This window comes from Anastrepha ludens, chromosome 5, assembly GCF_028408465.1.
Source record: "Anastrepha ludens isolate Willacy chromosome 5, idAnaLude1.1, whole genome shotgun sequence".
Taxonomy (NCBI): Eukaryota; Metazoa; Arthropoda; class Insecta; order Diptera; family Tephritidae; genus Anastrepha; species Anastrepha ludens.
Window position 1 is genome coordinate 18,782,149 of NC_071501.1, and position 13,535 is coordinate 18,795,683.

The 13,535-nt window shown below is 39.4% G+C and overlaps 1 protein-coding gene across 2 annotated transcripts in view; it reads right to left on the bottom strand.

Annotated features, from left to right (window-relative positions):
* Positions 1-13,535, bottom strand: part of LOC128865351 (proton-coupled zinc antiporter SLC30A2) — a 252,202-nt gene that overhangs the window by 98,230 nt on the left and 140,437 nt on the right. For both annotated transcript variants that reach the window (XM_054105593.1, XM_054105594.1), the window contains one exon: positions 2,958-3,137. In XM_054105593.1, the coding sequence (XP_053961568.1) occupies positions 2,958-3,137 (180 nt within the window). The remainder of the gene's footprint in view (positions 1-2,957; positions 3,138-13,535) is intronic.

Here is a 13,535-nt window from a genome sequence, read left to right on the forward strand (position 1 = left end):
CATTATCCAATAATGCTGCTAGGTGCCGCAATACCACATGCAAACACTGCAAAATACCTTGGCATGACGCTTGATGCTAAGCTTCGATGGAAGGAGCATATAAAATTTAAACGGCATGAAATCCATCTGAAGGTAATACAAATTAAATGGATAATTGGACGAAGATCAAAGCTATCCATATATAACAAAATAGCGATATATAAACAAATTATAAAACCAGTGTGGTCCTATGGCGCGCAATTATGGGGTTGCGCCAGTCAAAGTAATATAAATATACTTCAACGACTCCAGAATAAAATCCTTCGAGATATTCTCAACGCACCTTGGTTCGTTCGCAATAAGGATATTCTTCGTGACCTTAATATCCCTACGGTCGCTGAAGAAATTAAAAAACAAGCAGAAGCCCACTCCCATAGGCTTCAAAGGCACGTGAACGAGGAAGCTAGCAATCTGCTCAACACCTCAGGCCTAACTCGACGACTGCATCGAATTAAACCACATGATCTGGCATGATGGCTGTTAACTTAAGGAAGGGACTATGAAAATCTCTTCACAAAATTTTATTTATGTTACCAAAATTGTACTGCTCGTTAGTTTATCTGTAACTAGTTGCAGTGCCAACAAACATTGTTATGTATTTTATATTGTATCTATGTTTGTAATAAAAAAAAAAAAAAAAAAAAAAAAAATTCTTCGTTACTAACTGGCTCAATGTTGAAATCGCTTTCAATCCAATTTGACGAGATGTCAATATCTTCAGATCCATCATTAGCATAGAAGGTTTTACAAAGATTCTCTGCAAATAAATTTGCTTTTTGCTCATTGGATTTTGCCCATTGGGTGTCGTTTATTTAGATGGGTGCTATGTGTTTTATCGGTCGGTTAAATGACTTTGCTGCCTTCCATAAAGAGTAGTCTGTGGATTTATCAGATGTGAGGCTCTTAAGAAATCGATTGAAATTATCATTTTTGAATATCTGAATTTGAACGTGTAGTTGTTTTGTTGTTTAGTTGAGTTTCAATTTGTCCTCAGGATATCTGGTTTGCTGCCAACGACGTCTAAGTTTTCGTTTTTTATTTATCAGCAACTTGATATATGATGGGTATTTATTCTTGTTTGATGTGACATCTTGCTGGGGCGTACTGTTCCAAGTTGCGTTTTGAATTATTTGCGTGAAGTGAAGCACGGTATCCTCAAGATCATCAATAGTCACGATACGGTCGGTGTCTACCACTACAGCTTGTAATTGCAGTTGGAAGTACTGCCAGTCGGTGAAGTTATTAAATAGACGAGGAGACGTCATTATTTGTTGATATGATTGCTGTACAAATATGAAATTATTCTGCTATTCTAAGCAAAGCAAGCATACTTTTAGGCTCTTAGAAGCTGGAACTTGTATACTTGTTGGGAAAGCAAGTTATTTATTAGAGTTTTTATGTTTCTAAGATGCTTTTGAGCTACACTAATTACAACTTTTATATTTTCATTATAATCTGATATATTTGTAGCATATTTTAGGGGCCGCAACACTTTTGTTACTGTGCTTTATATTATATATATTGATGGGTTGATAAGACTTCTACACAAATTTAAAATTAGTATGTTTTTCTTAATGAGGATAGCATATTTTTAGGCGCTTAGAAGTTGAAATTTGTATGCTTGTAAGTTATTATTCAGGTTTTTATGTTCCTTAGATGCTTCTAAGTTACATTTTTTCACTTTGTGTACTTGCATTATAGTCTAGTAAATTTTTAACCTATTTTTAGGAGATGCAACATTGTTTTAAAACTTTATGGTTTACATTTTAAGCGCATGCTATGAGTGCAATACGAATTGGAAGTCATTTTAGTATTCTAAAAAAGAGAGCACATTTTTAGGCGCTTAAAAATAAGCGCTGCATACTTTTAGGTACAATCACAAAACCGGTCAATCAAAGCTTCGATTTCTCAAATTCTTTTCTCAAACCCATTCATCTCTTCCACACTCTCCACATTCGTTTATGGTCAAGCTTGCCCGTAAGTATGCAACACACATACATACAGCAATCTCTTTATTGACGTTCTTGACCAAACTCAACTCAATGCCAACTGAAATACTGCCATTTTGAATTCATGTCGCAGCAATATTTGGGACGCGCAGCAGCATTTGTCAAAAAACAAGAAAAAACATTGTGGTTACGCCGAAAAGTAGACACCAAATGCCATTTGCTACACAGCTAAGAAACGGCGTTGATAAAGAAGGAAATGCATACGCGATGTGAGCGCTATTGACATAGGTCTATGGCCACGTCGTCAAGCCAGAGAACCAAGTCAACAGGGCAGCACACCAACGATGTGTGGCAAGCATGAAAGATGGCTGACAAATAGGCACACAAATGGCCAGCAAGCAAGCAGCGGCTCTAAAATACAATTGCAAAGCAGGAAATGAAAATTAGCTGCAAAAAAGTAGAAACACAAATCAATTGCCTTAATGCTGGCCACAGCTGTGACTTCTGTGCTTGCAAAGACTTTTTGAAGAAATATAGCACAGCTTACTTGCACACGCAGAGCTGGTTGCCTACATTTAGGTGCTTAACGAGTAAAATTTTCATAACTGCATTGCTTATTCTCAACCAAACTTACACTTGCTGATGGTACGCCTTCGCATAGGGCTGATTTCGACTCGCCAATTGAACTTAAATTTGGCCTATCTGCTTTGTAATTAAAAGCTTATGTAAATGTGCAATTAATTCCCAGCTATACTTAGCACATAATACGCTTTGCTTATCTACTTAACACACAATTAAATAATTCATGGCCAATGCCACAATTATGTCAACCGCGCCAGTGCGACTATAATCACATTCGTTAAGGAATAATTTATTATTATGGTACTCGTAACAATATATCAATTACTTTGTTAGTATGCATGCATGTGTGTGAGTGTGTGTATGTGTGAATGATAAGTGGGTACTTACACCAAATTAACCAAAATCGCCAAACCAGATGTAATCAACATAATCTTAGCGTCCACTTCAAAATCGCGATTAATCAAACGTTGCACGGCCAACCAGACAAGTATTGCGGTAATGACCCAAATCATTATAACAGAGGCCATGGCACCAATAACTTCTGCGCGATACCAGCCAAAGGACATGCTGTAGAAGAAAGAGAAAAAAGATGAAGAAAAAGTTGATAAGTAATAGAACTAAGTTGAAACGTGTTGCGGATGGAAAACGAAAATGTGTATTATTATTAAGGAAATTAAATTCGTTGAGGTAATTCGCTTTGATGTTTGCTCTTAACGAACAAGGCACTTAACGCGAAAGAAAAGTTAGTTATTAACTTTAACTGGGGCGCTTTAACTTTATAGGGCGAAAAGACACAGTACTCAAGTAGATTTTAATCAACGGCTGTGTGTTATAAAACTACTTGATAACATAGGAAACACGAGTATCTACAGCGAAACCTGTGGTTGAAAAATCGCATCTAAGATTTGTAGTCAACCAGTCTCAGTTCAATACTACACTTCCTACTTGAAGCTAAACATTTGCAGAGAGGAGGCTCAAATGCCTTTTTATCCCAACTCCTGCTGCAATATTCATTATGAACTGCAAGCATTCTAAACTGGCAATGGAGTGCTAAATACTTTTGGCATGACCAATCAATTTTGGATTCTCTGGATATTGGGTCATACTGGCAATGAAGGTAAAGAGATTGGTGAAAAATCATGGTTTTCTAATAAGCTAAAGTATTCAAGGGGTTGGGGTAGTCAGAGGCCCGTATGATGTACTACTGTGGGCAAAAAGTAAAATGAAAAATCTCAATTTATTCTTGTAAATCAATTTCATCCCCTTCAGAATAATCCTCTCTCGATGAAATACACTTATGCCAACGATTTTTTCAATCTCCGAAACATGCCAAATAGTTCATTTCCGGTATAGCCATCAGCACCTTCTTCGATTCAGCTTTTATCTCCTCAAACGACTCGAAACGCCCCGGAGTGGTCTCTTGAGTTTTGGGAATAGCCAGAAGTCACACGGAGCCAAATCAGGCGAATACGGTGGTTGCGAAACGATATGCGTGGAATTTTTGGCGAAATGGTCACGAAGAACGAGTGCAGTGTGAGACGGTGCATTATCGTGATGCAAAAACCAAGAGTTGTTGGCCCATAATTCTGGTATTTTTAGACGAATTGCTTCACGTAAACGACGCCTAACGCTCAAATGATATTCCTTATTAACAGTTTGGCCAGGTGGAAGGAATTCATAGTGCACCACACCACGAAAATCGAAAAAAACTGTCATCATGACCTTTATTTTTGAACGACTTGGACGTGCTCTTTTCGGTCTGACCTCACCTTTAGCACGATATTCGCTTGATTGGTCGGTTGTTTCAGGGTCGTAAGCATAAATCCAAGTCTCATCTCCCGTAATGATGCATTTGAGCTTGTCCTGATAGTCTGAAAGCATTGTTTCACACACATCAACGCGACGACTTTTTTCCAAGAAATTGAGAGTTTTCGGTACCAAACGAGATTTGACTTTTCGTAGGCCCAAATGGTCTTTCAAAATGATTTTCACAGATCCTTTTGATATTCCGATCATATCAGTAAGGTCTCTAACAGTCAACCGACGATTTTTGAGCACTAACTCCTTCACTTTATTGACGTGTTGGTCATCTGTTGACGTCGATGGTCGTCCGGAGCGCTCCAAGTCATCAACACGTTCTCGACCCTCTTTAAAGTCTTTGTACCACTTATAAACATTTTTCTGCGACATGGTCGAATCACCAAATGCCTTCTGCAACATGCTAAACATTTCCGCAGCCGAAATTTCATTCCGCAAACAAAATTTTATGGCCCTTCTCTGCTCAATCAAATCAGACATTGTAAGAATCGAAAAATGCACTCTTGGTCGTTTGGTAAACACAAGCGTAAATATATTACTGACAATGACATTCACATGAAAGTTGGCCCAGATGTTATTAACAGTGCTGCCAACTCATGAAAAAAATAACTAGAGCGAAATTTTAGTCCCGCAAAGTTTGACAAATAAATTCACCTTCCTTTTTGCCCACAGTAGTATGATGATTTTTGCTAGTGAATTGCTTTATTTTACAAAAATAAAAACATAGCATTAATACATCATTTTCAACTTGACATTAACAAAACTTCAAAACAAAATGTATAATTGTGAGAGTTATCGCTGTTTGTGTGGAGTTCATTTCTCCAGAAGTCCCTTGCGGTAATCATCACAAGTCCTTGGAGATTTATCTAAAATCAATCGGGCTAGAGAAATTAGTTTTATTAGTAGATAATCTTGTGCCTGATCGAAGCTGTTTTTTTTTTTCAAAATTAACAATGTGGTGGCCTTAGGAAATATTTTCCAGATCTTGGAGAAAAAACCGACAATTAATTGAGCACACATCGATTAACTCTACTTTTTGAAAAATCTCAAATTTAAGTGTCAAAGCCCTTGGTATAGTCATAACTTTTTATATTAATAATAACTTTCCTAAATAATAAATATTAGCACCGTTAAAGGGCAAATTTTTTTGTCAACTGAATAATAAGTAATTTATTTCAGAAGCCATTTCGATTAACTCCATACTCTAATATAAATCGTTTCAGGACATAAATACTTACGCTGCAAACTTCGAAAAAATAATAAAATATTCGGATTCGTGTACGGGTCAAAACTAAATTATTAAAACCGTCTTAAGTTTATTGAAACTTGTTCAAAGCACGGAAATCAAAGCTGAATCAATTGACATGAAATTTTTGGTAAGTGGACAATGCTATTTGCCTGACTCAGATTTTGCCATTATTGAGTCGTATGCGAAAAAAAAGTCAAAACATTTTTTCACCAGATGATTGGTACATATGTATAATCAAAACATGTAAAAAAAAGCGCCGTTTCATCTAATCCAAATGACTCACCAAAATTTTGTATCAACAAAACCTTTAGAACAGTCTATCATTAACAGAAAAGTGACCGTCACAGGGCTTCCAGTAAATTGGCTTAAAATACGCTGGATAAAGTTAGAAAGGTCCAACCCCTATCTCATACAATTCAAATGTGACTATAATGAAGATACAGAATTTCAAGCCATTAATATAAGAAAATCTTTAGTGGGTAGACCGCAAAGTTAGAAATATATAGATCAGCCTTTATTATATCCTAAAGGTAGAACTGTGACAAAGGAACAATGGAGAGGCATGATGAACCTGCTAAAATTCATTCCACCTGTTAAACACGATTACTAGCAGAACTTGTCGACAAATCGAAATGACGAATCCTCGCATACAGCTGATGAAGAAAACATTATTTATAATATTGCTGAATCATCCCAAAGAATAACATAAAGCTGTTATGAATTCATTACGAAAATTATTTTATAACAAACTTCCAACATTCATTTTTATGGAAAATCTATTATAAAAATGTATAATAACTAACTTTTCTCAAAGATTATGCGAGGTACCTCGGAGTAATACTGGACAGCAAATTGCTGTGGAAGCACAACGTTGAGGAGAGGGTGAAAAAGGCCAATAATGCGTTGTACGCATGTAAAAGAATGATGGGCGTTACTTGGGGTCTATCACCCTCTCTGATGCATTCGTGCTACACAGCAGTAGTCAGACCGATATTGCTGTATGGAACCTTAGTATGGTGGACTGCGACAAAAAAACTGGCATACGCAATGCTGCTGGAAAGGATTCATTGACTCGCTGCTCTGTGCACAACAGGAGCGATGAAGACCACTCCAACGACGGCGCTGGAAATGATACTCAGTATGCCACCTATTGACCTCATAGCGGAAAACCTGGCAGCGAAATCCGCAAGGAGGCTAATGGCTGCGGGGGTATTCACCTGCAAACCCTTCGGTCACAGCTCAATAGAAAAGTGGAGCTCAGGTGGCACGGACTACATGACTCCGTACTTTAATTGGGAGAGAAGGCTTCGCACCACAATTGAAGAGGAGGGATGGCACAAAGGCATGAAGCCTGGCCATAGAACCTTTCACATCTATACAGACGGCTCGAAAACTCCAGACGGAGTGGGAGCGGGTATCTACTGCTCAAAACTAGGAATAAGGCAGTCTATCAAGCTGCCAGACCACAGCAGTATTTTCCAAGCGGAAGTTTTTGCTGTGGGGAAGGCCGCGGAGCTAGCCTACACTAGAACAAGAAAGAACTCAACAATTAATATATACGTGGATAGTCAAGCAACAATATTAGCAATAAGCTCAAATTGTATTAAGTCCAAAGCAGGGAGGCCATAGAAAGGCTAGCCGGAAACAGTAGGCTGCATATCTACTGGGTACCTGGTCACAAAGGCATTATGGGGAACGAATTAATAGATGAGATAGCAAAAAGTGCTGTGAGACTACCATTTGAACAAGAGAACGACTTTGGTATGAACACAATATACAACAATATACAACGAAATGGACGACCACATGAAAAGGCGCGTGGAAGCTAGGTGGGCCACATGCAAAACAGCAAACGTCATGTGTAGAACTAACGACAAAAAACTGACTTACGCTCTCGCGAAAGGAATGTAGAGCTATCATAGGTATGCTAACAGGTCACAATCTATTGGCTGCACATGCGTACAAGATAGGGATTGCTAACACGGACAAATGCAGAAAATGCTTTAGGACACCTTCTGTGCGTTTGTTCGGCATTATCAAAAACGCGACTAAGATGCCTGGCAGCCCCACTGTTTGAGGGTCTGGAAGACGTTTTAAAAGCGGAGCTCCCAGCCCTACTTAGATTCGCCAAAGGTTGGGATTTATTCTTTAAAGTTTATCCCTTTCAAATGTTGGCCTTTGCATGACTCGCTGGAGGACTTCGGTTGGTATCTCGTGATTAACTTTAGTAATGTTGGCTTCCAATGCCTCAATCGAAGCTGGTTTATCCACAAAGTATTTGGACTTCATATACACGCACAAATAAAAGTCCAAAGTTGTGATATCTTACGATCTTGGTGGCCAATCAACTGGTCCGGGACGAGAGATGAACTGCTCACCGAAACGACGACGCAGTAAATCCATTGTTTCACGGGCTGTATGCTGAATGTGGCATTCATGGGTATTGCAAACAAAACTACCGCTGCACGCGCCACAATTCGATTTCAGGTAACTTAAGCTACGGACGCTCTAGTATTCTTAAAAACTTTGCGCTCATGGTGCTGGATCATTTTACACCCACGCTACATCCAAGCAGAACTTTTTCGATTCATATTCGCTCCAGGGAGGAGTGGACGGGGTACACCATTTGAAGGAACAACTTGGCGAACATCTTTCAGATGGCTCGAAGTTGGGCGGAAGAGTTCATGATAAGAGCTCATCATCAAGCTCAAATTTAGGCTTCTGGATCACTGCAGGGTTTCCCAAGCAGAGGTAGTCGCAATTAAGGAAGCAGTGGACTGTTTGCTCATTTCTTTAATTACTGCAAAGGATATAAATATCTACTCCGATAGCCAAGCGTCAATTAGAGCACCGAGGTCATTGTTTGAAATTAGCCCGGGAATACTTGTCTTCTCACTCGATTCCACCCGAACACTTCGATATTAGGCTCATTTTGGTTCCTCGACACAGCGGCAAAGAGGGAAACTGCTGGGCTGATGAGCTGGTTAGACATGTGACTCTGGAGACGGTTTCATCGCAAAATGAGAGAATTGGGGTTCCCTTAATAACTAGTGGTCTGTTCCTAGAAATATGAGTCTCGCATCTTTTGAGAGCTGGTGGTCGATTATTGGAAAATGGGTCTCGCATCAACTCAGCGGGCGCTGGGCTAGTGCACAAACGTGCAAAGTCGTGAGATCTTTCTGGCCACGGGTAGATCGGGGGCGCTCGACGGAACTTCCCAACCAAACAAAGCTGCAGCTCTCGAATTTGGTAGGTATTTTTAGCGGACATTGTCCTTTAGGTGTCCATGCGGGGAGACTTGAGATTGCTACAAGTCCTTTCTGCACAAGCTGTCTAGAGGACGATGTGGAAACATCTGAGCACCTTTTTCTTAGCTGCCCTGCTTTTGTCGGGTAAAAATTTAGACATCTGGGCTCTCACTTTTCACTACACCTGCGGGTATTGCCGGTTTAAATATTACACATTGAGAGCAATTCATGAGTAGCTTAAAACGGCTAAGTCATACGTAAATAGCCACTTTTGGTCGTAATCCTCTAATACCATAGTCTCTTCTTCTTTTTTTCTACCTATCTGGTTCCTTTCCTTCTCCCTTCCCCTTGTATGGTATCACAACGGACGAATTTTGAATATTTAGTCCAAATGGGTCCATCACAAGGGCAGCCACTTATCTTGATTTAGCCTACCAGCCCATACAAGATAATTCGCTTTATTCCTCGAAAGTAAGATTAAAGGAGATTCCATAAATCTTTTAAGATGACACAACAGATCGCAGTACGCACTAGGCCCACAATGCTTCAGGTTGAGGTGCCCGCAAACTCGCCCTGAGTAAGTACATATATTTAAACAGAAGTAGAGGGCTCTTTATAGTTGCTTTTTTAGATAGTTAAGCGGCCATCGAGGTCCGCTTCAGCATTACTTTTATATCCGGTATCCAAAAACATTGCTACCCTGTGATGGGTACCTGTTTACTGCGCGTTTAAAGGGAATAAGGTGGCTCAGCGCAAATTTAGTGGCAAATGTAGACGAGTCTAGTGCTGATGTAAGTGGCAGTTGGAATGCAAAGCGCTACCCTACCCCCAACTGCCATCGTTTAATTGCAAGCAAGTAAAAACTTCAAAACACAACATCAACAAAAACTCAGCCCAAACAAACTGCAGAAGAAAATTGTACATAGGCGCAACTTTTGCTTATCCATTTTAACTCGTTCACAGCTGCAACCAGCCAATGGTAGTGGCAGGGAAATTCGAAGAGGTAAGCCGAAATTCAGCGCAAAGTGCCTTTGAATATTTTATGAAAATGAGATTGGTTTTTGGGCTGCCCCACCAGCATTGCTGGCTGCACACAGCCTCATCAACTGACTAAAAGCCAATACTGCCGTTTGGCATTCACCATCACCATCACCACCACCAGCACCACTCACTCACACACTGCACTAATGTTTACAGCTTATCCTGTTTGTATGCTGCGAGCTGTTTCTGTAGTCGCTTATAGGAGTGTGGCTGTTATTGTTATTGTATTTTGGCATTTTTTGTTTGTTCATTTCCTTTTTGTGGTTTGAGCCGCCAAGCAGTCACAGCAGCAGACTGAATGAAGTTGAATTGAGTTCAGTAATTTTTACGCTGTGCTTTGTTTTATTGTATGCTTTCACTGTCTGCCAGCAACCAGACCGGCCATACGCTCACCTTCTCTCTCCCGAACGCTCACTCCTGCGCTCTCACACTTGCCCTCCTCGCTCCAGCCGAAGCATCATAAAATGTTGTACATTTTACAACGGTAATTTCTCTGGTGATCTCACGCAATCAAATAAGCAAATACAGAAAACCGAATAATGAAGTTGGCTGAGCGCAGGCACCAGCAGGTAGAAAGTCGAGCTTCAGTGCCGCCCAGTGCCTCACAGCTGTATCGGCATTGTTGTGCATATTTTATTTAAATTGCTACAATTTTGTATTTTAGTTTTTGATTTTTCAGCCTTCTTTGTAATAATTTTGTTTAGACTGGTGGATAATGTATTTGTTTACAAAAACGCCTAAAAGCAGACAAAGAAATTTTTGAAAGACTACAGCAGAAGGTATGAACCAGCGCAAGAAAGGTTAAAAAGAGCTCCCGCAAGTATGCAATAAAAATAACAATAAAATGTGTTGCATTGAAGAAGATAAACGCAACAAAGCCAAAAAAAAATTTAAAAAAATATGCCAAAATACTAAATGAAATCGGACAGCCAATCACACAATCAAAGTTGCTGCCAAACCCAGCGCTGTTGTACCAAACCGTTGCTTGTACACTCACTGACCCTCCTTTCATGCAGCTGTCTAACCGCCTACATATCTGTACGTCTGCCTGCCTATCCAACTGTCAGTTTGCTGCTGCAGGAGGCTGCTGGCTTGTTGAATAATTTAGTTGAAATTTTCGTCTATTTCGCAGATTGATCTTCCCTCCCTCCCTACCATTCTACACTACCCATCTACCTACCTACTGCAACGGCTAGCCGCGCATAAACAAATTTAGCACATTTTTCAACGTCCACTTGCTTTTAAAAACTACATTGCATATTTTTCGGCGCACAAGCTTACAAATGCAAATTTCTTTGCCACTCTTTGTTTTTGTAACCGCAATGGCAATGTGGATGTAAAAAAATTGTGTTTTTGCGTTTTGTGTGGCTTAGAGTAATTTTTGTGAATAAATTTTTTGCGCGCTCCTGCCTGCTTTTAGGCGTAAATACGTTGCCTTTATTTTCACACAAGCGCCAGCCATATTTTTCCAAGCTTCCAACATATACGTTTGGAAAGAGAGGTGTGTGTTTGCAAAAATTAACAAATTAAGTCATAAATGAGATTGGTAATGGATGAGCAGAATTCAGAAAGCCCCAAAAACCACAAAACCTTCAAACTACTGAGCTGCAATAAACGGGCGTACATTATGGGAATTCGTAGACGCAGAATGCTAATCGTACTTTGGAATGGAATTGCAGTTTTTTATTTACAAACTGCGAGTTTTACACAAGTCTTTTGAAAAACAAAAACTTAAAAAAATTGCTAGCCTACCATATGAGGGAGAATTTGGCAAAGTAAACAATTCTGAGCATTTTTCGCGTGATGCCGAAAAACGCCGCATCCCTTGTTACTATACATTTTCATATTTAATTTTTTTTCAAATCTAACTTTACTAATTTTAAATAAAACAAAATTGCTGATTCTTTAACAAAATCCATATGTATGAATCAAAGCCCCGAACTCAGTACAAAACTCAGAAAATTGAGAAAATAAATTCAGTGCATTTTGAAAATTGATTTATATCTCTTTATATCTATCACGTGCGCTTGTACAAAGTTTCTACAAAATGAGTAAGAATCGTTAATGAAAATAAAATAAAAATTCAATTTAACTTTCACACAAATTTCCAACTTTTAAATCAGATTTTTGTAAAGCTTTTGAGTATGCGGTTTTATAGCTCTTTTTATAACTGCTGTCTAATTTTAATATACAGGGTCCGGCCCTCGAAGTGTAACTGCTGCACGGGCATCAGTTGTCTGTTAGTTAGCTAAACGGTAGTCCAGAGTATTGTTTAGAAGCTCGCGGAAGTATTTTGCCGAGAGTAAACGCGAAAAAAGAAAATCAGTAAAGGAGAGGTGGACATCAAAAGACTGCAACGTCACGTGAAATAATTCAAAAAGTGAAGAAGCGACTTGAGCGAAATCCCCGACGAAGTGCCAATCAAATGGCGAAAGAACTGAAAATATCTGACCGTAGCATCCGCCGCATGCTGAAAAGTTATCTCTGAGTCAAGCCTTACAAGATCCAAAAGGCGCTTGATCTCACACCAAAGCAGCAACAAGTCAGACTTGAGAGAACGAAGGAGTTGCTTCGCTTGGCCGAAGCGATCAGTTTCGAACATTGTGTTTTCTGACGCGAAACTTTTCCAAATGGAGCAATTCCTAAACTCCCAAAACGATAGGGTTTTTTGACCGAGAGTTCATACAATAATTTGAGTCATCGATGTTCCACCTGTGGCGGGTCCACAGGTACTAGTTTTGGGCCGCTGTCACCGCAGATGGGCGCTCTCCAATCGTTTTCATCGAGCCTAGCGTCAAAGTAAATGCTAAATATTATCAGGAAACTGTTCTGGACGTTGCTGTCAAGTCGTGGACAGACAAATATTCTAGTGGCAGACCATGCACGTTTCAACAGGACGCGACACCGTCTCACAAAGCACGAGTAAACCAAGAATGGCTAAAAAACATTCCGGACTTTATACCGTCCGCCCAATGGCTCTCAAGTTTACCAGACACGAATCCGGTGGAGTATTCTCTTTGGGCCGTTTTGGGGAGCAAAGTCCGAACTAAAAGATCCACCAGTCTCGAGGCCCTGAAAAAAGCCACTGTCCTCGGGGGGGTCATAATACTTGCAAGTCACATTCGGGCAGCTTGTGAATCGTTTCTGGCCCATCCCTAGGCCATAGTCAAGGCAAAAGGTGGTCACATCGAGCAAAAGTAAATTGATTCTTAATTTTGTATTAGTTTCACATAATTTTTGCTTTGAATTGAATAAAAGTAATTTTCCAAACTAAATTTATGGTATTTTTAATTGGTTACACTTCGAGTGCCGAAGCCTGTAATAAAGTCAAGATTTCATGTGCTTTAAGAATCGCGTTGGGTTTCAACAATTTTTTCTTGTTCTTTGTTTTATTGATGATACTGCGCATTTTTTCCCATATCAAATATATTCTTTAAAATGATTTGAATAAAATAATAATTAAGAAACAGTTCATAGAGTAAGCCAAAAACATTTTCCAAAATCAACACGATTTTAAAGACACAGGTTCAAGGTGTCTGATTAAAAAGTTGACAATTTTGATCAAAATTTGGTGAATTCTTCTGAACTTTGTATAAAGTTAGGAGCTCA